General features: G+C 40.9%; 1 protein-coding gene across 2 annotated transcripts in view; it reads left to right on the top strand.

Moving 5' to 3' along the window:
* The first annotated feature begins 2,701 nt into the window (after positions 1-2,701).
* Positions 2,702-26,068, top strand: part of abhd12 (abhydrolase domain containing 12, lysophospholipase) — a 45,409-nt gene continuing 22,042 nt past the window's right edge. Inside the window, exons 1-2 of one of the 2 annotated variants that reach the window (XM_017704983.2) lie at positions 2,702-2,840; positions 3,811-3,952. In XM_017704983.2, coding sequence (XP_017560472.1) covers positions 3,813-3,952 — 140 coding nt within the window. In that variant the 5' untranslated portion in view covers positions 2,702-2,840; positions 3,811-3,812. Of the gene's footprint in view, positions 2,841-3,780; positions 3,953-26,068 lie in introns of both variants that reach the window. The other variant, XM_017704986.2, reaches the window with a different exon arrangement.

The raw sequence follows: 26,068 nt of genomic DNA, 5'->3' as shown, positions 1-26,068 counted from the left end.
ACAGAGGTATAAAGTTGATGAGCCACACCGAGAGGTCCAGATCAGTGAGCAGCAGTTTGGTTTCATGCCCAGAAAGAGTACCACAGATGCAATTTTTGCGTTGAGAGTGTTGGTAGAGAAGTACAGAAAAGATCAGAAGGAGCTCTATTGTGTCTTTGTGGATCTAGAGAAGGCATATGATAGGGTGCCAAGAGAGGAACTGTGGTACTGTATGAGGAAGTCAGGTGTAGCTGAAAAGTATGGTGCAGGACATGTATGAGGATAGTGAGACAGTGGTGAGGTGTGCAGTTGGAGTGACAAATGGTTTCAAGGTGAAGGTAGGGTTACATCAGGGATCAGCTTTGAGCCCCTTCTTGTTTGCAATGGTGATGGACAGGTTGACAGATGAAGTCAGGCAGGAGGCTCCATGGACCATGATGTTTGCAGATGACATTGTAATTTGTGGTGAGAGTAGAGAGCAGGTGGAAGAGAATCTGGAGAGGTGGAGGTTTGCACTGGAGAGGAGAGGAATGAAGGTCAGTAGACACAAGACGGAATACATGTGTGTGAATGAGAGGGAGGCAGGTGGAAAGGTGAAGATGCAAGGAGTAGAGGTCGTAAAGATGGATGACTTCAAATATCTTGGGTCAACCATCCAGAGCAATGGACAGTGTAGAAAAGAGGTGAAGAAGAGGGTGCAGGCAGGATGGAGTGGGTGGAGACGGGTGTCAGGGCTGATGTGTGACAGAAGGATAGCAGCAAGAGTGAAAGGGAAGGTTTACAAGACAGTAGTGCGTCCTGCTATGATGTACGGTTTGGAGACTGTGGCTCTGTCTAAAAGATGAAGATGGCGGAGATGAAGATGCTGAGATTTTCGTTGGGAGTGACAAGGATGGAAAAGATTAGAAATGAGCAGATCAGAGGGACAGTGAAGGTGGAGCAGTTTGGAGATAAAGCCAGAGAGGCCAGGTTGAGATGGTTTGGACATGTGTTGTGGAGGAATAGTGGATATATTGGTCAAAGAATGTTGGAGATGGAGCTGCCGGGTAGAAGGAGAAGAGGTAGACCTCAGAGAATGTTTATGGATGTAGTGAAGGTGGACATGGAGATGGTTGGTGTAAAAGTAGAGGAGGCAGTGGATAGGGCAAGATGGAGGCAAATGATCCGCTGTGGCGACCCCTAAAGGGAGTAGCTGAAAGAAGAAGAAGACCTGGCCTGACTGCATGTCTTTGGACTGTGGGAATAAACCAGAGCACCCAGAGGAAACTCAGTCAGATATGGGGAGAACAAGCAAACACCTGCCATACAATAGTAAACACAAAATAACCAGAACTTTTTACGCTACTGAAATAGTAAAAATGTGAGTAGAAGAATGTTCTCTTAAAAAAGGTCTTTATAACAAACATGCAGAAATAGAAAAAAGCACCTCTGGGATATAAAACTGAAAAACTACTGTAATCCCTCTTTTCAGTGACTGATATGTGGAAATATGAAAATGAAATGAACCAAAGAAAACAGAAATCGAATTTGATGCAAAGTTAAGTGTTATTGCACCTTCAGCACAGAATGAGGACTCGTATAGACACGTATGGAAGTGTCATCTCCTATTTAAGAGACTGATCTCAGGGTAATCAGGTGACCAGTTGTGAAAGTGTTAAGAAGAAAATCAGAGACAAACAGATGATGGTGATGTTTCCTCCTCAGTAGTGAAGTTTAAGCATATGCACCTCTGTTTTTTCCCTTTGACACACTAAACCTCCTTATCAGGCTACTAGGCCAGAGTTCAGGTTGACTCAGATTTAAAGAAAAAGGACTGTGTTTGTGTGTGACTTTACATTTGATCTGCAGTAAAAGTAGGAAAATGTAAAAAAAGAAAAGTTGGTATATAATAATTGGTATATAATTGGTGTATGTATAGATATATATATTGCATATATATATATATATACAAACACAACACCACCACATCTGTGTCACTGCAGTGCTAAGATTGACCAACTACCCAAATACAGTCCTTTGGGAGTCCTGACCATTGAAGAACAGGGTAACATGCAGAGACCAGGGTAAGTATGCAGAGAAACAGATGTACTACAGTCTGTAACTGTGGAACTACAAAGTGCACATATATGGTCAGTGGAGCTGATAAAGTGGAATATATGATAATTTATTCATATATATTAATTATTTTCCCCGCCCCCTCTTTATTTCTCTTTTCCTCATATGGAATTAATCATACAATATATCATAATATAATATAATATAATATAATATAATATAATATAATATAATATAATACACACACACACACACACACACACACACACACACATATCTCCTAAACCGCTTCTCCTTCTGGGTCGCGCGGGCTGCTGGAGCCTATGCCAGCTGTCATTGGACGAAAGGCAGGATACACCCTGGACAGGTCGCCAGTCCATCATAGGGCAGACAAACAGACAGATGCTAATATAATATAATATAATATAATATAATGTAATATTATGTAATATTATGTAATATTATATAATATTATAATATATAATATTAAAAGTGACCCAATAGTTTATCTTGGTTAAACCCAATAAAACAAAAATTGTATTAATGTTGCGTAATAATATTAATAAGATGATTAATAATTGTGCTCTTAATATTAGAGCAGCAGCAGAATCACGTGGGTCAGTGACGCGGTGTTATTGTTGTCACGTGAGCAGAAACTACGGAACACGTCGCTGGACAAAAGGGAAATCGTACTGTGAGCGATTAAGGAGATTAAAAATGACCGAATTCGGTTTCTTCGGTTCGTTTGTCTGCAGGGTTTTGATCTTAATGCTGGGAGTCTCGCCTTGAGGACAGAGCTGCACTTGGTAAGATAATCAAAGAGACGAAGTGGAAAAACTGAAATCTGTGATAGTTTTCCTCGTATTCGCCAACTTGTTCGTTTCCCGTTCCACCTTAAACGGTGCAGCAGTTAACGCTGCATACGAATGTAACTTAACTGCTGCACCTTTTAAGGTGGAACGGGGAAGTTCGTGAGCTTGGCGAATAGGAAACTGGCTTAAGCTTAATCTTCTCCGTCCTGATGGTTCAAGTTCAACTCACTTAGTTGAAGTCAGACTAATTTTGACATCGAATAAGCTTTTATGGTAGCTAGGTTATCGATTGTGTTGGAAAAAAGTATCAAAATAAAAAATGTGGACAGGTGTTGGTCCAAAGTTAGTTGCAATGTCACACGGAAAGTTCGAATAAGAAGGCCGCTCCAACCTCTTAATAGCTTTATATTGTTGCCATTTGTAATATAATAACTTTATATTGTTGCCATCACTGTTATTTTGTTTACATTTAGTTTCGTTTGCTCAAATTCTGAGGAACAACACAAAACCGTTCTCAAAACTATTAATATTCATCAGCGAGGCCGCTGATTGGCTACTCTGGGGAGAAATTAGGTCTCTGATTGGCTGCTCAGTGATAGCCTGTCGCTGATGGGCTCTTTTCTGTTACGCTCGTACCTGAGACCTGTAAGCTTAAAGCTGGTCAGCCCCGACGGTGATTGGCTAAACCGGAGAACCTGGGGCGGAATCTCGTCGCTGATTGGCCCTTGTGCCACCTCTGTGCCACCGCTGATTGGCCGTTGGGGAACCTGGCTAAAGGTTGTTCCGATCAGCTGCTCTCTGCGGATATCTCACTTCAGCAAACAATGTAGGAGAAACAGCGCAGTGACCGGCACACGGTGCGCAGCAGGCTGGTAGAAAGCTTCCAGGCAAGCAGGGCTGTTGTTTTTGCTCACAAAATCCGATTGTATTTCAGCTCGTCTGTCCGGTTTCTGAACATTTTCAGTGATGAGAAAGCGGAATCAGCCGCCCGGCGCAGAGCAGCAGCAACAGCAGCCCGGAGCGGCCGCCGGCGCGCTGCTGGACGGCAAGCAGAGCTCCGGGGCAGACGGACAGTGGGACAAGACCATGGGCAGGAGGCTCAAGAGGTCAGAATAAACACAGCAGCCTGTACTGGCCGCCAAATGCTTCTTAAACTGTATTATTGTGGAGGTGCAAGTGGACCTGGTTTCTGTAATACTGTTATTGTAGTAGCACTAGTGGCTGCGGTTTCATTAATAGTGCTATTATAGTTTCACTAGGGCCTTGGGTTTCATTCATGGTGCTATTACAGTGGCACTGGTGCATAAGGCTTCATTACTAATCTTTTCAGTGCTTAAGATATTAATAGTGTTATTACTGTGATGCTGGTGCCTAAGGTTTTGTTAATTGTTTTACTATAGTGGCATTAGTACCTGCTTTAATTAATAGTGCTATTACAGTGTCACTAGTGCCCAAAGTTTCATTAGTTGTGTTATTATAGTGTCACTAGTACCTTAAGCTTCATTAATCGTGTTGTCATAGTATCACTAGGGCATTAATCATGTTATTACATTGTCACTAGTGCCTTAGGTCATGTTATAATAGTGTTATCAGTGCCTGACGTGTCGTTAATTGTGTTTTTAAAATGTCAGTAATGCATAGGCTTTCATTAATCGTGTTATTTTAGTGCCACAGGTTTCATTAATCTTGTTATCATAGTATCATTAGTGCCTTAAGTTTCATTAATTGTGTTATAATAGCATTACTAGTGCATTATTTGTGTTATAATATATGTATTATAGTGTAACTAGTGCCATAGGGTTCATTAGCCATGTTATAACAGTGTCACTAGTGCCTTAGGTTTTGTTAATCAATAGCGTCACTAGTGCATTAATCGTGTTATTATAGTGTCACTAATGCATAGAGTTTCTTTACTCCTGTTATGATAGCGTCACTAGTGCATAGGGTTTCAATAATCATGTTTTTATATTGTATTGCTTAAGGTATCATTAATAGTATATAGTGATGCCAGTGCCTAAGGTTTCATTAATTGTTTTATTATAGTGGCACTGGTATCTGGTTTCATTAATGGTGTTTTTATAGTGTCACTACTGCCTTAAGTTTCATTAATTGTAATTTTATAGTGTCACTAATACATACATTTAATAACAGTGTTATTATAGAGCCATTAGTGGCTAAAAGTTTAATTAACTGTGTTATTACAGCGTCCGTAGTGCCTAAAGTTTCATTAATTATGTTACTACAGTGTCACTAGTGCCTGAGTTTTCATATGTTGTGTTATTACAGCGTCCCTAGTGCCTAAAGCTTCATTAATGGTGTTATCATAATGTCATTAGTGCCTAAAGCTTCATTAATTATGTTACTACAGTGTCACTAGTGCCTGAGTTTTCATATGTTGTGTTATTACATCGTCCCTAGTGCCTAAAGCTTCATTAATGGTGTTATCATAACATCATTAGTGTCTAAAGCTTCATTAGGTGTTATTGTAGTGTCATTAGTACCTAAAGATTATTAACTGTGTTATTATAGTGTCACTAATGCCTGAGTTTTCATATGTTGTGTTATTACGCAGTCACTAGTACCTGGCATTTCAGTAATTGTGTTGTCATAGTGTCACTAGTTACACAGTTGTGTTATTATAGTATCACTGATGCCGAAGGTTTCATATATTGTATTATTACAGTGTCACTATTGCCTAAAGCGTAATAAACTGTGCTACTATAGTGCGTGATGTTTCGTTAACTGTGTTATTATGGTGTCACTAGTGCCTAAAGCATAATAAACTGTGCTACTATAATGCATGATGTTTCGTTAACTGTGTTATTATGGTGTCACTAGTGCCTAAAGCATCATAAACTGTGCTACTATAGTGCGTGATGTTTCGTTAACTGTGTTATTATGGTGTCACTAGTGCGTAAAGCGTAATAAACTGTGCTACTATAGTGCGTGATGTTTCGTTAACTGTGTTATTATAGTGTCACTAGTGCCTAAAGCGTAATAAACTGTGCTACTATAGTGCGTGATGTTTCGTTAACTGTGTTATTATGGTGTCACTAGTGCCTAAAGCATAATAAACTGTGCTACTATAATGCATGATGTTTCGTTAACTGTGTTATTATGGTGTCACTAGTGCCTAAAGCATCATAAACTGTGCTACTATAGTGCGTGATGTTTCGTTAACTGTGTTATTATGGTGTCACTAGTGCCTAAAGCGTAATAAACTGTGCTACTATAGTGCGTGATGTTTCGTTAACTGTGTTATTATAGTGTCACTAGTGCCTAAAGCGTCATAAACTGTGCTACTATAGTGCGTGATGTTTCGTTAACTGTTATTATAGTGTCACTAGTGCCTAAAGCGTAATAAACTGTGCTACTATAGTGCGTGATGTTTCGTTAACTGTGTTATTATGGTGTCACTAGTGCCTAAAGCGTAATAAACTGTGCTACTATAGTGCGTGATGTTTCGTTAACTGTGTTATTATAGTGTCACTAGTGCCTAAAGCGTAATAAACTGTGCTACTATAGTGCGTGATGTTTCGTTAACTGTGTTATTATGGTGTCACTAGTGCCTAAAGCGTAATAAACTGTGCTACTATAGTGCGTGATGTTTCGTTAACTGTGTTATTATAGTGTCACTAGTGCCTAAAGCGTAATAAACTGTGCTACTATAGTGCGTGATGTTTCGTTAACTGTGTTATTATAGTGTCACTAGTGCCTAAAGCGTAATAAACTGTGCTACTATAGTGCGTGATGTTTCGTTAACTGTGTTATTATAGTGTCACTAGTGCCTAAAGCGTAATAAACTGTGCTATTATAGTGCGTGATGTTTCGTTAACTGTGTTATTATAGTGTCACTAGTGCCTAAAGCGTAATAAACTGTGCTACTATAGTGCGTGATGTTTCGTTAACTGTGTTATTATAGTGTCACTAGTGCCTAAAGCGTAATAAACTGTGCTACTATAGTGCGTGATGTTTCGTTAACTGTGTTATTATGGTGTCACTAGTGCCTAAAGCGTAATAAACTGTGCTACTATAGTGCGTGATGTTTCGTTAACTGTGTTATTATAGTGTCACTAGTGGCTAAGGTTTCATTAATTGTGTCACTAGTGGATACATTTTTATTAGAAATGTTATTATAGAGCCATTAGTGACTAAACATTTCATTAATGGTGTTGTTATAGTGGCAATAGTACCTGGCTTCATTAATTTTGTTACAAAAGTGATGCTTGTGCCTGGTTTGATTCATCTTGTTATTGTACCTGGTTTTATTTAATGTGTTATTGTAGATTATTATTATTATTATAGCTCCTCTAGTACCTAAAGTGTTCTTGATCGTGTTGTTATTGCAGTGTAATCAGTATTGAGTAAGACGGTTCAGAAATACTGCTGAGTTACTGTGAGCAGCTGAAAAAAACCTAACGATTGCACCACAGCTGTGGGCTGCATTGTTTTGTGACTCATTTTTTCTCTTCGCATAAAAGTTTCCTCTGTTCAGAGCGTGTAGGCTGCATCAGAGCCACTGGGCCTATGGGCGCTGTGTTATGTGTGGCGGTCTCGTTGCTGGGGGGACGGAGGGGGCAGTTTTTAGGTACCATCATAATTTCGAACAGGATCAGCCAGTTTTAGCTGGGCTGAGTGATTTTGCTGAAAGCTTGCACTTGCCTAATGAAGACGGTTCGCTCTGAGTGGTGATATCCCTCGCCTGGCTACCTGACCACAGGTCATGATCGTGAAGAGCGGGGATCCTGTTTGTCCTGCTAGCTGAAATTCCAGTCGGACGCGAAGTCCCAGCAGAGTATGCTTGAAAAGGAATTCTACGTACAGCCTTTTCACCCCAGTGGTGCACTGAGCTTTCACAACAAGTGCTTTCTCTGCTCCAGCACGTCTGGTTTATCTCATCAATTAACTATCAAGCTCTTTATGAGATGAATTAGATGTGTTAAAGAGACGAAACCATGTGATCATGTGGTTTTGTGGCCGTCTTGGACTTTCCTCCCATCGCCTAATATCTCTGTAATAAGCAAAGGTGCCCAGAACTATTGGGATGTTTTCAGTTCCTCTCTGGGGCTCAGATTCCAAAAGCGTGAACACTCAAAAAACAATCTTCAAGGGTTCTTAAGGACAGCAGTAAAGACAGCAGTTCTGTATAGAACCATGAACTCCCAAAGGAGCATTTGCATGCTTAAATGGTTCTATGCACGGTTCAGATTGATTGAGAGTGTGCTATATATGGTTCTGTGTAGAATCTTTTTGGAAAGGGTTCTGTATACCATCAATAGCAGACCCCATTTGGTGCTATATAGAACCATTTTAAAAAGGTTCTTTATCTAACCGTGTACAACATGGTCTCCATCAATACGAAGAACCATTTAAGCATGCCAGTGGTTCTATATAGAACTTTTTTACCTCTTTGAAAAGGGTTCTGTATAGCACCAAAAAGTGTACAAGCTTGACATTGTAGCAATAGCAGAACCCATTTGTGCTACATAGAATCATTTTTTAAAAGGTTCTTTAGAGAACCAAACACAACAAAGTTTCCATAAGTATGAAGAAGCATTTCACCATGCAAAGAACCATTGAAGCAGGCAGATGAGTCTATGAATTTTCATGGTTCTGTATAGAACCATTGTCTTTACCAACCCTTGAAGAACCCTCTTTAAGAGGGTAGTAGTGTTAACCTTACTGTCTTTGTCTTTAGATGCTTTTGTGAAACCCTGTCCTGATTGGCTGTCTGTGCTTCCATGTGTTCACATTTCCGTGTCGTGCATTTCATCATTCCGACATACTTTTCCAAGCAGTTTCCCGCTCTGCGCGCCGTGACTGCGCGAGCCTTTCACAGATATTACTTATAATATGTATTTCACAGATATCTGCTGCTCAGATGCCACAGGAAAGTCAGCATGCTTCTCTTGGGTTGATCATGTGTCGTTCCTAGTTTTTGGAATGAAATCACCGGGGGTTTTATTTCTGGACTCATAGCATCTGATGAGTCAGGAGCAGAAAACCAGCGTTAACCATCTGGGGCCGTGTTTACCTGATAGACATGAAATTCACCCTTAAAGCCGTGTCGGTGTGTAACGATGGCGTTCCAGGTCAGAGCAGAACTGACGCATACTTTTATTATGATGCACCTGAAAAGAAACGCTGTTAAAGCGCGGTTCTGTAGGAGGGACTGACTGTGTGGGTGAGCTGTGATGTAACGTTTGTGCTCACTGTTCTGTTTTTACCTCAGAGAGAGATGGAGAGAAATAGAGAGAATGTGTGTTTTCCTTCTCAAATAGGAAACAGAGACTTGTTCTTCTTACTCTTATAGAAACATGAGTGAGCGAGAGTGATGCTTTCTCTGGTGAGAGAGAGAAATGGGGAGGCTGAGTGATTTTCTCCTCTGACTGAAACACGAGAGAGAAAGAGTGATGTTTTTTCTCCGGTAGCAGGCAGATAGATCGTTTTTCTCCTTCAGTGGTGAGGGAGACACTTTCAGCTAGAGCAGAGAGCTTTACAGAGAGAGAGAGAGAGAGAGAGAGAGAGAGAGAGAGACTTTCAGCTAGAGCAGCTGAGTGAAAGAACTTTACTGAAAAAGAGAGAGAGAGACTTTCAGCTAGAGCAGAGAGAGAGAGAGACTTTCAGCTAGAGCAGCTGGGCGAGAGAGTGTTACTGAAAAAGAGAGAGAGAGAGATGCTTTCTGCCAGAGCAGCTGAGTGAGAAAGCTTTCCAGAGAGAGAGAGAGAGAGCGAGAGAGATGCTTTCAGCTGGAGCAGCTGAGTGAGAAAGCTTTCCTGAAAGAGAGAGGGAGAGAGAGATGCTTTCAGCTAGAGCAGCTGAGTGAGAAAGCTTTCCTGAAAGAGAGAGAGAGAGAGAGAGAGAGAGAGAGAGGGAGATGCTTTCAGCTAGAGCAGCTGAGTGAGAAAGCTTTCCTGAAAGAGAGAGAGAGAGTTTCAGCTAGGGCAGCTGGGCAAGAGAGCGTTACTGAAAGAGAGAGATGATTTCAGATAGAGCAGCTGACTGAGAGAGCTTTAACGAAAGGGGGGAGAGAGAGAGAGAGAGAGAGAGAGAGAGAGACTTTCACCTAGAGCAGCTAGTAGAGAGAGCATTACTGAAATAGAGAGAGAGATGCTTTCAGCTAGAGCAGCTGAGTGAGAGAGCTTTAATGAAAGGGAGAGAGAGAGACTTTCAGCAAGAGCAGCTGAGTGAGAGAGCTTTAATGAAAGGGAGAGAGAGAGACGTTCAGCTAGAGCAGCTAGGCAAGAGAGCATTACTGAAATAAAGAGGGAGAGATGCTTTCAGCTACAGTGACTGAATGAGAGAGCTTTCCTAAAAAGAGGGAGAGATACTTTCAGCTGGAGCAGCTGAGTGAGAGAGCTTTACAGAGAGACAGACATTTTCATCCATTGCAGCTGAACAAGAGAGTATTTCTGAGAGAGAGACAGAGAGAGAGAGAGAGAGAGAGAGAGAGAAACTTTCTGTTTGAGCTGCAGTGGATGAGAGAGAGAGAGTTTTCCTTTGGCTGTCGGAGCTCAGCGTGCAGACGTTGCCGACTCAGCAGAAACGCTACATCCCCTTCTGCTGTGCTGAGGGACGCTGAGCTCGCATTGCTGTTCCTGCTCACATTAAAGCGATAGTTCAGCCAAAAAACAAATTTTCTCCCTGACGCAACCCCAACCCCTGCAGCCCCCAACGCCCCCCCCCCCCACTCTTATCTATACACATGAACTGACTACATTCACACAGCAGTGGATTAGCAGGGCTACATGCCTTTGCCTGATGTAGAGACAGACAGGCAGTTTACACAGGCATAACCTCCATTACTTAGCTGCATTACTCTCGTAGCTCCAGTACAGAGAAAACAGTGGCTGAACTGTCGCTTTAAAGTCCAGTTCAGATCTGGTAGATGCAGCTGAACCAGCTCTCCCAGCGTTACCAGTGCAGTGCAGCATGAGTGATGTGTTCGGTCAGGAATGTTAGGAGCTCAGAAGCTGAATTTTCTGCAACCATAGCAGGAAAGTGAATCTGTTATATGAAAAATACCTAAAAGCTTTAAAGGGTCCATATTTCTCATTTTTCTTGTGTATATTTCGGGTTTAATACATATTTTTATTTACAAACATAATTAATGTTTGCATGATCATTTCCAACCTCTGTTTCAAAAGGCTGTTGTTGTTATTGTGCCTTTAAACTTGATATATGTAAATGACCTCTCTTCTAATTGGCCTACTCCTTTACAAGTCAAAAACAAACTTAAGCCATTTGAACAGAATGTCTGCAGTAAAAACACTCCTTATGACATCACAACCATCATGACTTCAAAAAGACAGTTTTTAAAGCTTACTTTCCTTGTATGTGTACAGGAAAGTGATCAGAACATTTTTAACTGTGTTTACATTCTACAACCCCAATTCCAGTGAAGTTGGGACGATGGGTAAAACATAAATAAAAACAGAATACGATGATTTGCAAATCCTTTTCAACCTATATTCAATTGAATACACTACAAAGGCAAGATATTTAATGTTCAAACGGATAAACTTTATTGTTTTTTGCAAATATTCACTCATTTTGAATTTGATGCCTGCAACACGTTCCAAAGAAGTTGGGACAGGGGCGTGTTTACCACTGTGTTACATCACCTTTCCCTTTAACAACACTCAATAAGCGTTTGGGAACTGAGGAGACTAATTGTTGAAGCTTTGTAGGTGGAATTCTTTCCCATTCTTGCTTGATGTACAACTTCAGTGGCTCAACAGTCCGGGGCCTCCGTTGTCGTATTTTGCGCTTCATAATGCGCCACACATTTTCAATGGGAGACAGGTCTGGACTGCAGGCAGGCCAGTCTAGTACCCGCACTCTTTTACTACGAAGCCACGCTGTTGTAACATGTGCAGAATGTGGCTTGGCATTGTCTTGCTGAAATAAGCAGGACGTCCCTGAAAAAGACGTTGCTTTTTTTCTTTTTTTTTTCCAGCCTCTTTTTGTCTTCAAAATTGAGCAGAGTTTTTTTTGTTGCTGTGCCGTTAAGACGAATGCATGTAAATAAGCTCTATTCTGATTGGCTTGCCCTGTATTGAGTGTCATTCATAAAAGCAGTCCAGCTTGAGACACTCCTTATAACTTATAACTTGCAGAGCTAAACTGCTGTAAGCTGAATAAGTTGGGGTTTGTAACGTCTGGTTCCTACCGCTGTGAACTATTCTGACTAAGTTTCTCTAGAGCAACCACTCTGAACGACAGGTTGACCATTTAATTGTTAGGAACTTTTGGTGGATTTCCCCTTTGAAGGTAAAGGCCTATAATAGTCTGTGCCACTAATAAGGAAGCTGAAGTAAAACCTGAGAAGTGATGAGGAAGAGAGGACGGAAGGATGTTACATTCGGGGTGGTCATTTGACATTGTTGCCGAAACTGACCTGCTGACTGCAGCGTTTCTTGACGCGGACTTTAAAACTCGGGTTACTGACCGATTGATTTGACCCTGTATTGGTCATTCAAAGATGAAGCTAATATCACACAGTAGGTATTGATTAGAGGATCTGTATATCATGCTTCAGTAGAAACGTCCGTTAAGGCTGCAGAAGTGTGGATTGTATTCGGCTGTGAGCTGCTGAGGAAGCGTTCACTTTACAGTGAAAAGGATGTATATGGTGTATATGGTGTAGGTGTAGATGTATACTGTTGATGAAACTGAGAGTTTGCACAGCTCTTCATTTGGTTTGGTCTCTCCATTGATCTCTATCTGTAATACGTCAAGGGGAATTCCACCTATTTTTCAAAGTTCATGCATAGTTCATTGGTTGAGATGTAAACAGAGTGATTCAGAGTGGTTTGGTGTGAAATGATTCAGATTTCTTTGCAGTGGTGGTGATCGGAACCAGGGGTTGCCATGACTATAACACAAATATAGACATTTTATTTACTATCCAAAACCACCACTGAACCTACATGTGTCTTCTGAGCGTTTACATACATTTGATGATGGTAAACTAGTGGAAAATCTGAAAAAATAAATTTTCTTTGGGGACTATTTTGCCTCACAGCATGCTGCATGTATCCTTTCGCCATGAGTGAGTTTTTCCACATACATTTTAGTCTCAGAAATCAGGCAGTGCGTTCATAACCATTCCTTATAATAACTTCCTGTGAGGGAGCTTTTAGAGCATTTAGAGGTGTGGTTCCTGTCAATGTCACTGTAAACAATTCTGACTGAATGTAAGTTTCTCTAGAATTGAGCATTTCACACCAAACCACCCCGAAAGACTCTGTTTACAGTTTAATTACTGTTAACCATTTAATTATGCTGAAATTTTGGTGGAATGCCCCTTCAAATAAACACTGAACAGAGGTTGTGAATGTAAGATGCTGGTCAGGCCTAATCTTTCACAATAAATATGGAAATGTGCTTACTGAGAAGAGACGTTTCACTTGATCTAACAGATATTATCTAGTTTTTAACCAAACATCTATACGTCGATCTGCCCTAATAATGTGACCTTAATGAGTATTTAATATTCAATAATTAATATAAATGTAATAACACAACATAAATGTATGTGGATAACAGTCAGTTGTGTGCTACAGTTCCTTATTTGGTTGAATAAGTGTTCTGTGATGCTCATAACAACTCAATGTATTTGTGGGCAGAGCACGTATAGATCAGTTCAGGCTAGTTTTGTGTGCTCTTTGAACTTTGTGGGGTCCATGGTAGTTGTAATCTCATGACATGTGGACAGCGAGTGCCATGTTATCAGAGAAAGAGAACCATATTTAGATGGGCATAATTAGATAGAGTGGTTTGGTGTGAAATGCTCCGTTCTAGAGAAACTTCCAGAATTCTCAGAATTGTTCACAGTGGTGGTGATAGGAACCAGACGCCCACCTCTAAAAGCTCCCTCACAGAAAGCTACTACAGGAAAGGGTTATGAATTCACTGCTTGATGTCTGAGACACTGTTTTATGATAGTTTTGAGAAGATTTATTATTGTATTACTTAATAAACACAAATGTTTATTTTTTAAAAATATATTCCTGGTGGAGGGATACATGCAAAGCGTTGTGAGGCAAAATAGTCCCCAAAGAAAACATTTTTTGAGACTTTCCACTGTTTTACCATCATCAATGTTCCATATAAAAACTCAGACACATGTAGCTTCACTGGTGGTTTGGATTTAGTAAATAAATATTGGAATTTCTCTTTAAAGCTTCATCTTCGGGCAAGTGTGCTCACTGCCCCTGAGTGTATGTCCTCACTAGTGTGTATGTGGTGTTTCAATGCACGGATGGGTTCGATTACAGAGGTGAAATTTCCCCATTGTGGGAGTAATAAGGGTCTCTTAATCTTAACCTTAGGCAGTGCCCAAAAACATGACTATATTTATATCTTGGAAACAAAATTTAGGCATTTTGTTGAAAAAAAAAAGGGTAAGTAAATGAGAATAAAAAATGAAAAACATGGGAAAACAATAGATTTAAAATCATTAAGTTAAAAATCCAATTAAAAGGTAGTTATAAGCCTCTAGATCAAAATGATTATCCATTCAGCTGTGGCCAGACTTTTGACTGGTCCTGTAAATATGGACAAATAATATTATAAAATTGCTAGTAAATAGTGAGTAATAACAGAAAGTGCTGGACATTTTCCTCTCTCACTTTAATGTGTGAGTGTGGTATCAGTTGCTCCATGTTTGAACTGAAAGGTGACCCTGCCGTTGCTCTCTGCCTGACTGTAATCTAACCCGCTGTCCAGCGTAGGTCCAGGACAGCAGGCACGTGGGCTGTTATTATATGTCGGACACAAGAGCCAGCGCCATTCACCCGAACAGCAGTGGCGCGAGGAAGGTAGACAAGGTGAAGGTCAAGAGGAGTGTAGTTCAATTAAACCCATCCATTTCAGGAAACATGATCCGTCAGCCGGCATTCGTCCAGACGGTTCCAGGCGTCGTTTTAGTAGATGCTGGACATTAGTTCAGTACTTTAGTTGTGAACTTTAGTATTTTAGACAGATCCAGTACTGAAATCTGAGCCACATTCAGGTGTATAAAACTCCTGATTTGAGGTGTTTTCTGAAAGATTAAGGTTCTTCAAGGGTTCTTTAGTAAAGAGAATGGCTCTGTTTAAGACCATGAGTTCAATATAGAACCATTTGTGGTGAAATGGTTCTTCAGAGTGATGGAGAATATGTTGTACATGGTTCAATATAGTACCAAAAATGGTTCAACATGTTCTTCATCAATCTGCAAAAAACACTTTAAGCATGCAGATGGTTCTTTGCATGTGCATGGTTCTGTATAGAAGCATCATCTTTATTAAAGAACCTTTGTAGAACAGTTTTGAAAGAGTGATGCAAAGAACCATTTAAACGTGTAAATGGTTATTTGAGTGTTCATGGTTCTGTATAGAACCGTTGTCTTTACTGAAGAACCCTTGTAGAACAGTTTTTTAAAGAGTGATGCAAAGAACCATTTAAGCATGCAGATGGTTGTTTGGAGGTTCATGCCTTTACTATAAAACCCTTGTAGAGCCATCTTTTTAACAGCATTGAAAGAACCATTTCAGCATGCAAATGGTTCTGTGAGTGTTCATGGTTCTGTATAGGACCATTGCCTTTACTAAAGAACCCTTGTAGATTTTAAATGTGATGCAAGGAACCATTTAAGCATGCAGATGGTTCTTTGAGTGTTCATGGTTCTGTATATCTTTACTGAAGAGCCCTAGTAGAACCATCTTTTTAAGCACCATTTCGGCATGCAGATGGTTTTGTGTAGAACCATTGTGTTTAGTAAAGAACCCTTGAAAAAGATGAATAGTGATTTCTCTGGAGTTTATGTTTATCACTGAATAACTGTTTTAACTTTAAAACCATCCAAAGGCTAGAGGTTTTAAAACACGCTGCTTTTGTTTAAATATGCAAATGTATGCATATTTGCTAGATAATCATTAGCATATCTAAATGCAGTCTCTTGGAAGAACTTCGAAATATGAAAAAAAAACATAATAATATCATTAACAGCTGGCAAAGATTCACTGTGACAGTTACTGGTTTTAAAAATTGCATGGAGAATTTTGAGCATTTTATTTTGCATACTTTATTATTTTATCATCAATTATAATCAGTTCTGACATTCCAGAATCGATGCTGAATCACCACTTTCCGCTTGATGTATCGTGCTTCACCTTTACACACCCAGTAATAACTCTGCGGTGAACTCATGACCCAGACTCCCTCACGCTCCTGTGGTCACGCTGTTCTTACAGAGTTTTTTTTTTTGCAGTGTCATTACATATGAAGCACTTAGTTGCTGAATGCTGAGTCACCGTCCGTCTCCCTGGAGCATCCAGAATGAACTCCAGACCCGAGAGATTTGTCCATGTTACAGATTTAGCACCTTATTTGAGCTGCTCCTCAGAGAGCAGGCTGATTTAGCTTAGGCAGAGAGCACTGAGAGCCTGCCGTCTTCTCTAAAACCTGACGCTACAGCAGAACCGATCACGACTAAGAAGTTAAAGAAGTAGTAGGTAGTTTTAACATCTTATTATGGCTTTTTAAGTTTACAAATACTGGAAATGAACTCCTTTTTTTTGATCGTCAATTCTCACATGAAAATCTGTTGTAAGCAGATACACTATATTTCCAGAAGTATTCACTCACCCATCCAAATCATTGAATTCAGGTTCCAATTACGTCCATGGCCACAGGTGTATAAAACCAAGCACCTAGGCCTGCAGACTGCTTCTACAAACATTAGTGAAAGAATGGGTCGCTCTCAGGAGCTCAGTGAATTCCAGTGTGGTACTGTGATCGGACGCCACCTGTGCAACAAGTCCAGTCGTGAAATTTCCTCACTGCTAAATATTCCACAGTCAACTGTCAGTGGTATTATAACAAAGTGGAAGCGATTGGGAACGACCGCAACTCAGCCACGAAGTGGTAGGCCACGTAAAATGACAGTGCGGGGTCAGCGGATGCTGAGGCGCATAGTGCGCAGAGGTCAACTTTCTGCAGTGTCAATCACTACAGACCTCCAAACGTTATGTGGTCTTCAGATTAGCTCAAGAACAGCATAGAGAGCTTCATGGGTTTCCATGGCCAAGCAGCTGCATCCAAGCCTTACCAAGCACAATGCAAAGCACCAAATGCAGTGGTGTAAAGCACTCTCTGGAGAGACGAATCACACTTCTCCGTCTGGCAATCCGATGGATGACTCTGGGTTTAGGTGCCAGGAGAATGGTACTTGTCTGACTGCATTGTGCCAAGTTATATTGGGGTGGGGCTGTTTTTCAGGAGTTGGGCTCAGCCCCTTAGTTCCAGTGATGGGAACTCTTAATGCTTCAGCAGGCCAAGAGATTTTGCACAATTTCGTGCTCCCAACTTTGTGGGAACAGTTTGGGGACGGCCCCTTCCTGTTACAACATACCTGCACATCAGTGCACAAAGCAAGGTCCATAAAGACATGGATCAACCAGTTTGGTGTGGAAGAACTTCACTGGCCTGCACAGAGTCCTGACCTCAACCCGATAGAACACCTTTGGTATGAATTAGAGCAGAGACCTCTTCTAGAGCCAGGCCTTCTGATCCAACATTCGTGTCTAACATCACAAATGCACTTGTGGAAGAATGGTCAAAAATTCCCATAAACACACTCCTAAACCTTGTGAAAAGCTTTCCCAGAAGAGTTGAAGCTGATATAGTTGCAGACGTTGGGCCGACATCATATTAAACCCTATGGATTAAAAATGGGATCTCACTCAATTTTATGTGTGTGTGAAGGCAGACGAGCAAATACTTTTGGCAATATGGTGTATGTTTTGTCTACACTATGAAACCAGGAACCAAGGTAGATCATAAAAACACTCCTGAAAAGTATTTCTTATGCACTATGTGGCCAAAAGTATGTGGACACTACTAATTACAGACTTCACATATTTCAGCCATGCTCATTGCTCACAGGTGTATAAAAGCCTTGCCATCTCCATAGACAAGCACTGGCAGTAGAATGGGTCGTACTGAAGAGCTCAGTGACTTTGAACATGGTGCTGTCTTAGGCTGCCTCCTCTGCCACAAATCAGTTTGTGAAATATCTGTCCTGCTAGAGCTGCCCTGGACAACTGTAAGCGCTGTTACTGTGAAATGAAGGTATTTAGTAAGAAGCACTTAAGATGAAATCACAGCATCCAAGTGTTTCTAGAGGCTAACAGTCTTTCTGTTCTAATTTGGTAATATTTTCCTCACAGTGTACTTCTAGTTCTGAAATATTCATAGTTCGTCTTCCATCCACAGCATGTTTTAGATCCAACCACAGATTTTCAGTAAATTTCTCTGTCTGCAGTCTGGAGACAGTGAAACTCATTCCAAAACTGTAATATTTAGTTTTCTTGAAGTGGTTCAAGGTTAAAATTGGATCATTGTCATGTGATTATTCAGTCAAGTGAAAGTCTGCAGGCTTCTTCGATTATTGGGTTCTCATTTTAAATGTTCAGCTTTGTTGAATCTTGTAGACAGAAAGAGGTGAAGGACTGGAGAGTATGTGATTAGAACAGTAATGAAGAGAGGACAGACGGGGAGTGAACGAGTGAATGCACGATTAGAGGACATTAAAAGGTATTGTAAGGAGTTCTGAGCCGGTGGGGCGGTCATTCCAGCTCACCAGTGTGTGTGTGTGTGTGTGTGTGTGTGTGAGAGAAGTAGACTCGTCTGATTGCGGTTGTGGAGTGTCAGGACAGAGAACTAACGCACTCAGGCATTCCTGTCAAAACAGATCTACCAAACTGCACTGAACTGCCAGAGACACTCATTACACACACACACACACACACACACACACACACACACACACACACACACACACACACACACAGGAGGGGAGGGGGGGGTAGGAAATAGATAGAAAGGAAAGGAAAGGAAGAGGAAACAGAGAGTGAGAAAGAAGAAAAAATAGAGAGAGAAAGGAAAAAGGGGAGGAACAGGGAGAGAGAAAGGAAAAAAGAAAGATGATAAAGATAAAGAGGAAACAGACAAAAGAAAGAAAGACAAAGATGATAGACAGACAGAGAGAGAGAGAGAGAGAGAGAGAGAGATACTTTATTGAAGGAAATTTAGCAGCCCAAGTCACACACAGTACAGTTTTAGTAATAAGGGTAAAGACAATATAACAGGAAGAATAAATATGAAAAGCTAAAAAGATCCTCTCTACAGGCGTATATACAAATACAAAAATACAACAATCAGTAATAATATCTATATCCTGAGATGAAAGATGCAGTGCAATAATGGCTGTACAAGGAGGTGCAGAATGAAAGGAGGTACAAGATGAAACAGAAAGGAAAGAAAGGAAGAAAAAGTGAGGCAAGGGACAGAAGATGACAAAATAGAGAGAGAAAGGAAAAGGAGGAAGAGGAACCAATCAGAGAAAAAGAAGAAACAGAGAAAGGAAAGAAAGACTAAAAAGAAACCAAGAGAGAGAGAAAGGAAAGGAAGCAGAAACAGAAAGAAAGAGAAGAGAGACAAAGAGGAAACAGAGAGAGGGAGAGACTGTGATTGTGATTAGTGTGTTTACTCACTATTTGGCAGCCGAGTGCTTGGATTCCTGTCAGACTGTTACCTTTACCTCCGCTGTTCAGCAGGTGGGTTCGGCCTGTTTTTGGTTGCTGTAAGTAAAAATTCTGCAGACCGTTGGTCAGACAGTGATGAGGTCAGCAGGAGCGGCTCCTCTGGCTGCTTTCTCTCAGAGTCTCCTGACCTTAATGCCACCTCTCATTTTGTGGGCTCACAATTACTGACAGCAGCCCATCTGCTGCTACACAGTGATGGCCATTTTGATGGGAAATTAAACGAGCTCTGTGTTTTTGCTTGTCTGTGGTAGAGATTATTCAGATATTCGTTTGTTGGGTAGATTTTTTTTTAATTTTTAATTTTGGTATTTGAATATTCTTTTTTTTTTTTTTTTTTGGCTAATTGTAACTGCAAAACACTGTAACGTTCAAGGTTCTCGGGAGAGACTTAGAAGACTTACGGCCCATAACACAGATCTATTGATTTAATTTGATGAAAACAGTGTGGAACGTGGAACGGCCCAGTACGGCTCTGAGAACCATTTGGCTTGACTTCAGAAAGGCAGCTTATGTATGCTTTGAACCCTTACTTATGAGTACTAATGCTTCCGGTTAAGTGCTGGGTAACCTGTGCGTGCACTGAGCTACTTCCCCCTACCCTACCACTGAGAGAGGCTAGCAGGCCTGGTAGACAGACTGAAAGTAGCCAGCCTGGACATTTGGATTTTACAGGCAATGAAACCAGAGATGTGCTTTCAACACGGATGTCGGACATGGATTTTCTGAATGATCCCCTCTGCAGACCCCTCCCACACCAGCGAGGCAAAGCTTTGAATATTCGCTATTCCTGCTGAAGCTCTGGAGCCCCCAGAATTGGTATTCAGGACAGCCCAAATCTGTGTCTGAAGATGCATAGTCCATTGAGTTGCATTGACCGGTTCCTTCAGTGTACATCGGTGTGCAAGAGGAACCTGTATATGCACATTTTAATTATGCTAATATTATGCTAAGGTAACCTTGTAGGGCTGTCAAGCCAGACACCTTTCAAAACAAAAACCAGTGGCCACCTGCAGTCTAGCGGCCTCACCCGAAAAGCGACCCGTCTTCCTCACTTTGTGTTGTGAGTACAGCAGCTTGTCTACAGTAACAATAACATGGCTCTCCTGATGGACAGGACAGGTTGGTGAGGGCTTTCAGGTGTGTGGTGTAGCCTGGGTGTGGACTGATGGTGCTCACCTCATCTGTTTATGTAACACAATGGGCTGCTTAGCAGGTCTTTCTGCTCCACTATGAGAGCTTCTTTAAGGCGGAGGAAGTGGTTTCAAGTACTGACGATATCCATGATATGCTAAGAAAAAAAAACCACGTTGCATAGCCATTTTGATGGTCTTTCTTTTTTTCCTCCTAACACTCTGTTTGGAGGGTGACTGGGGTGTCAAAACCACCGTTTGGAAGGTCATGTAGCCCTAACACTTTGCCCTACCCCTCTATCTCAACAATCATCGGGACACCCAACCCCCTAGACGTGAATGTGCCAAACGAAGGGCTAAGTGGTAGAGGCAAGGGTGAAAAGGGATTGGGCCTCAGACTTCACCTGCTAGCAAGTGCTGCATGTTAATCTGAGTTTAAAGCACTTGAGGTATGAAGAACAACATCTGATAAGATTGTATTGTGTTTGTGTTTTTTTTTTATCTCTGAGTGACTGACTGATTTGAAGTCTCTGATCTCTTTGTGACTCAGATGTGACCTGATCTACTTCTGAGATTTTAACCCAGCAGTAAACAGTTAACTGCAGATTATTACTTTGGATTCTGTAGAACTGCTGTGAGTGTATCAGGAAAGTTAGTTCAGTCATCTGATATTTTTAGCAAATGTCACACATTCATAATCAGGGATGAGATCAGATCGCTTCCTGCACTGGCACTTTTTAAATTCTCAGCTTTGTTTCAGTGGCCAGGAAGTACCTAATTAGAAGCTGTAGAGCAGGGTCTCTTTATATCACAGTACCTACATTTAGAGGCAGTTATCCATTTAACCTAATGAGAAACTGTAGAACAGACTCAGTTTATATAATAATACCTACATTTAGAGCCAGTTATTCATTCAACCTAATGAGAAACTGTAGAACAGACTCAGTTTATATAATAATACGTACATTTAGAGCCAGTTATTCATTTAACTTTATGAGAAATCGTAGAACAGCCTCCCAACAGTAGCTATGAAAGAACACGTTTAAATGATGATCGCATGGTTCACATTATATAGGATATGCAGTTCTGTACTGTTTGTCTAGACCTGTTCTCTTCATGGGTCTAGCATCTAAATTGTATCCTGATGAGATTTTTGCCATGTGCATTTACACTTGATGGTCAAATATGTCTCTGGTCAGTTGGACTTTAATCTAATTGCTGTGTGGGATGGATTATGCAAATCCGCTCATTACATGTTAACCAGTTACCAACTGTTTGTCTGTCCAGCCTTTTTCATCTGCAGTTTGTTCTGTACAGTAGTGTCTGTCCATTTTGCTACTAAGTGTTTCGTTTCATCCGTACGCGAACCATGTGCATGTTGTACTGGGAGGGGTTTTGGTTGTTATGCAAATGGTATTGGTTGTACTGGGAAAGGTTTTTGTTGCTCTGGGAGGTGTTTTAGTTGCTTTGTGAAAGGTTTTGGTTGTTCTCTGAGGGGTTTTGGTTGTTCTGTGAGGGATTTTGGTTGTTTTGCAAGAGGTTTTGGTTGTTTTGCGAGGGGTTTTGGTTGTTTTGCGAGAGGTTTTGGTTGTTTTGTGAGAGGTTTTGGTTGTTTTGCGAGGGGTTTTGGTTGTTCTGTGAGGGATTTTGGTTGTTTTGCAAGAGGTTTTGGTTGTTTTGCGAGGGGTTTTGGTTGTTTTGTGAGAGGTTTTGGTTGTTTTGCGAGGGGTTTTGGTTGTTTTGTGAGAGGTTTTGGTTGTTTTGCGAGGGGTTTTGGTTGTTTTGCGAGGGGTTTTGGTTGTTCTGTGAGGGATTTTGGTTGTTTTGCGAGGGGTTTTGGTTGTTTTGCAAGAGGTTTTGGTTGGTTTGCAATGGGTTTTGGTTGTTTTGTGAGAGGTTTTGGTTGTTTTGCGAGGGGTTTCGGTTGTCGAATGTGTTGTGGAGAGATGGAGGTGTTTATGCCGCTGTAACGTGTCTCACTTCACAACATGAAGTGGTTTTAGTGATCAGTATCTGGTTTAAATGCATCTTGGTTGCATTTAAACTTGCATTTTTATGTGGTTTGACCTCATCCAGATCTAATCCTGATATCCAAATGGCATGTAGTGACCAGGTGCAAACAGGGTCATTAAATGACCAGGTGTAATTGGGCTTTTAGACACCTAAGAAAACTGTTTAAAACCATGTGCACTTGTCAGTAAGAGTGTTTTTACTTAAAACTCATTATATTAAAATACATTAAAAATAAATACAAGCAAACTTTAATCCACATAACACATAACAATAACATATTGCCATTGCAGAGAAGTATGAAGATACTTCAGTGTATGAACTCACTGATGTCGCACAGCGTTAAAGTGCTGTGTGTGTGTGTGTGTGTGTGCATCTCTCTCTCTCTCTCTCTCTCTCTCTCTCTCTCTCTCTCTCTCTCTCTCTCTCTCTCGATAGATAGATAGATAGATAGATAGATAGATAGATAGATAGATAGATAGATAGATAGATAAACTGTGAGAGAGAGAGAGATTGCTAAAGAGCATTCACTCCAAAAACTATCTGCGTGCTCACTGAGCTCTAATAGAACCCATATGGTGGAGGATTAGCATGACTAGCCTCATTAGCATTAGCCTGGAGCTCCATCACACACAGAACTCAACGGCACACAACACCCCCCCCCTTTTCTCTCTCTCTGGTACTTGTCTTTGTCTCTCTCTCCCTCCCTTTCTCTGTCTTGCACTCTCTTGCATTCTCTTGCTCTGTTACCTGTTTGTTGGTTTCTCTCTCACTCCTTCAGTCTCTCTCTACACTCTCAAATATAGTAGTGATAAATGTTCTTTTACAGTAAGAAACAGTCTTCAGGGTGAATCTGCTGAAATGTCTCTCTGATGGCTGTCAGATGACATCACTATGACAACACAAGAGCACGACCAACAGCACGTTGTACTGAAATCTGTTAAGCTATGTTAACGGGCCCTGATCATGTAAAACTAGCCCCCCCTTTTCAATATATTGTTTCTGTGATGGCGTAAAAAATTTACTTATATACTTCTATTCAGTATATTCTATGTAAATTCTATATTATATATATATATATATATATATATATATATATATATATATATATATATATATATATATATATTCTATATAAAAACAGTCTTAGCAGAACTCTGCTGCACTCTGATAAAGTGAAGAACGACAGAGCTTCATACAACACACACACATATATATGCACATATGTGTGTGTGTGTGTGTGTGTGTGTGTGTGTATATATACACACACACACACACACACACACACACACACACAGACATGCAGCGTTAAGCCTCAAACCAAAAACACACACACACTATCTTCCCGTCTGGATTTTCCAGATGTTCAGGAGTTACAGGGGTTTTTTATTTTTAATTTAAGCATGATTGTGCTGGATTTAACTACTGTTATAACCCCCCTTCTTTTTTCCAAACTGTCTCTCTCTTTCTGCCTCTCTCTCCCTTGCTTTCTCTCTCTCACACACTCTCACTCTCGCGCTCTCTCTCTCTCTCTTGCTCTCACTCTCGCTCTTGCTCTTATGGCTGCTTACTTATATAGTATATGTTTGGGACATATTTACATTCATGGCATTTGGCAGACGCTCTTATCCAGAGTGACAGTTCAATCATTTTACACAGGTAGGCGAAGGTAGTGTGAGGAATCTTACCTAAGGACTCTTATTACCCAGGCATAAGATTAAACCCCAGTCTACACTGCAGAATGCAGAGGTGTTACCCACTATACCAACCACTTATGATGCATACATCCAAACGTGTGTCAGTGTGTGCTGCTGGAGTTTTTAAACACCTCTGTGTCGCTGCTGGACTGAGAGGTAATATAAAGAGATTTCATTCCAAGCTATTTTGGAGACTTTCTATTGGTTGAGTCAGTAAGAAATTTTGACTCCGTGTAAAGAGCAGCTGCTGAACTCCGATGGTGTAGAAAAGTAAAAATCCAGTAAATAGAGATACTTTTTTTTTTTGGACAATGATGAAATATAACAAACCTGTGGGACATACATATGAACTCACACCCTGAAACTGTGTGTGTGTGTGTGTGTGTGTGTGTGTGTGTGTGTGTGTGTGTGTGTGTGTGCTGTGAAGACTGGAATATCTGTACATCCGGGGTCGAGGTCAGTAAACTGATCATGACTAGTGAAAGCTGAGGTTAGAAACTGGACTCCACTGACCTTCATTGTCCTGTTATTTAGAAGAGCATGGCACAAACTAACCCAGGGTGAAATATGGCATGGATTTTTCATGTAGTTTGGCAGGTCCAAATATAACACGCTTTCGGTCATCTTCTCATGTTCCCATAGCAACACCATCTGCGGTCAGACAGATATTTCTCCAGATTCACCCTGATGGCTCAGTGACTTTCATGCAGCCTAATAATCCGCTAACAATCCGACTAATAGCTCATTTGGAATGCAATACGTCTATGTAAACGCGTCTGATTAGAGTCTGATTAGGCTACTTGGAATACAGTTTCTATCCAATTGAATGAGGCGTGTATTCCGATACGTCAGATTACATTCCCAATTGGAATGTTTAAGTGTGTTCTGCATGTGCGTCGCATCATAGTGAAAGTTTAGAACGTTCAACATGGCGGAAAGTTTCGAACGTTCATCTGCAGAGGAGACGGAGTTTATGCTCTGAGCTATAAAAGACGGCAGTGGGACGGGGTTCCAGCTTATGTGTCTCAGAACATGACGTCTTCCTCTTAGCCTTCTTTAGTAAGTCCATGTGAAGTAGGTTTAACATCATTTTAAAGTAATTGATAACACAAGCACTGCTCACGGCTGCTCGTCTCACTCTGACTGGACTCACGAGATGCTTGTTGTCATGGTAACGTCTACACTAAGTGGTTCTCATGCCTGTAATTTTGGATCGGAGTACTTGTAGTGAGCATGTAAACTGAGATTTTCATCAGATTGTTGAGGAGAGTGATATAAACACCTAAATCCTTAATCTATAGTTAGAATGCATAAACACAGCCGGGTTGACCTTTTTGAAGGTTTTGATTAATCCCATTTCACCCCTCGGCCCTACCACTTAGCCCTACCCCTCTGTTTTGTTCATTCTAGGGTGTCCAGATTCTTGTTGAGATAGAGGGGTAGTGCGAAGTGTTAGGTCTACGTGGCTTTCCAAACAAAGGGTTTTCAGAGACACACTTCAAACGGCGTGTTATGAGAAACAGAGAAAAAATGGCAAGATGGCTGAGTAAGCGACCAAAGAAACCCACAAATGTGAGAATTTTCTCATTATTGTGAAAAAATCACAATAATCATTGTATTTTCTTAGTTTAGTCGTCATTTCAGTGTGTTATGTTTATTTTCTTCATAACAAGCATAAAAATCATTTGCTGATGTCTCGGTAGCTAGCTCCGTTTCCTGTTCCACCTTAAATGGTGCAGCAGCTACATTCTTGTGTCTCAGGGATCAGAACTGCTGCTCCATTTAAGGTG

Source organism: Pygocentrus nattereri, chromosome 10 (assembly GCF_015220715.1).
Source record: "Pygocentrus nattereri isolate fPygNat1 chromosome 10, fPygNat1.pri, whole genome shotgun sequence".
In the NCBI taxonomy this organism is placed as follows: Eukaryota; Metazoa; Chordata; class Actinopteri; order Characiformes; family Serrasalmidae; genus Pygocentrus; species Pygocentrus nattereri.
The sequence above is the reverse complement of the archived record's forward strand: the minus strand, read 5'-3'. Positions and strand labels throughout refer to the sequence as shown.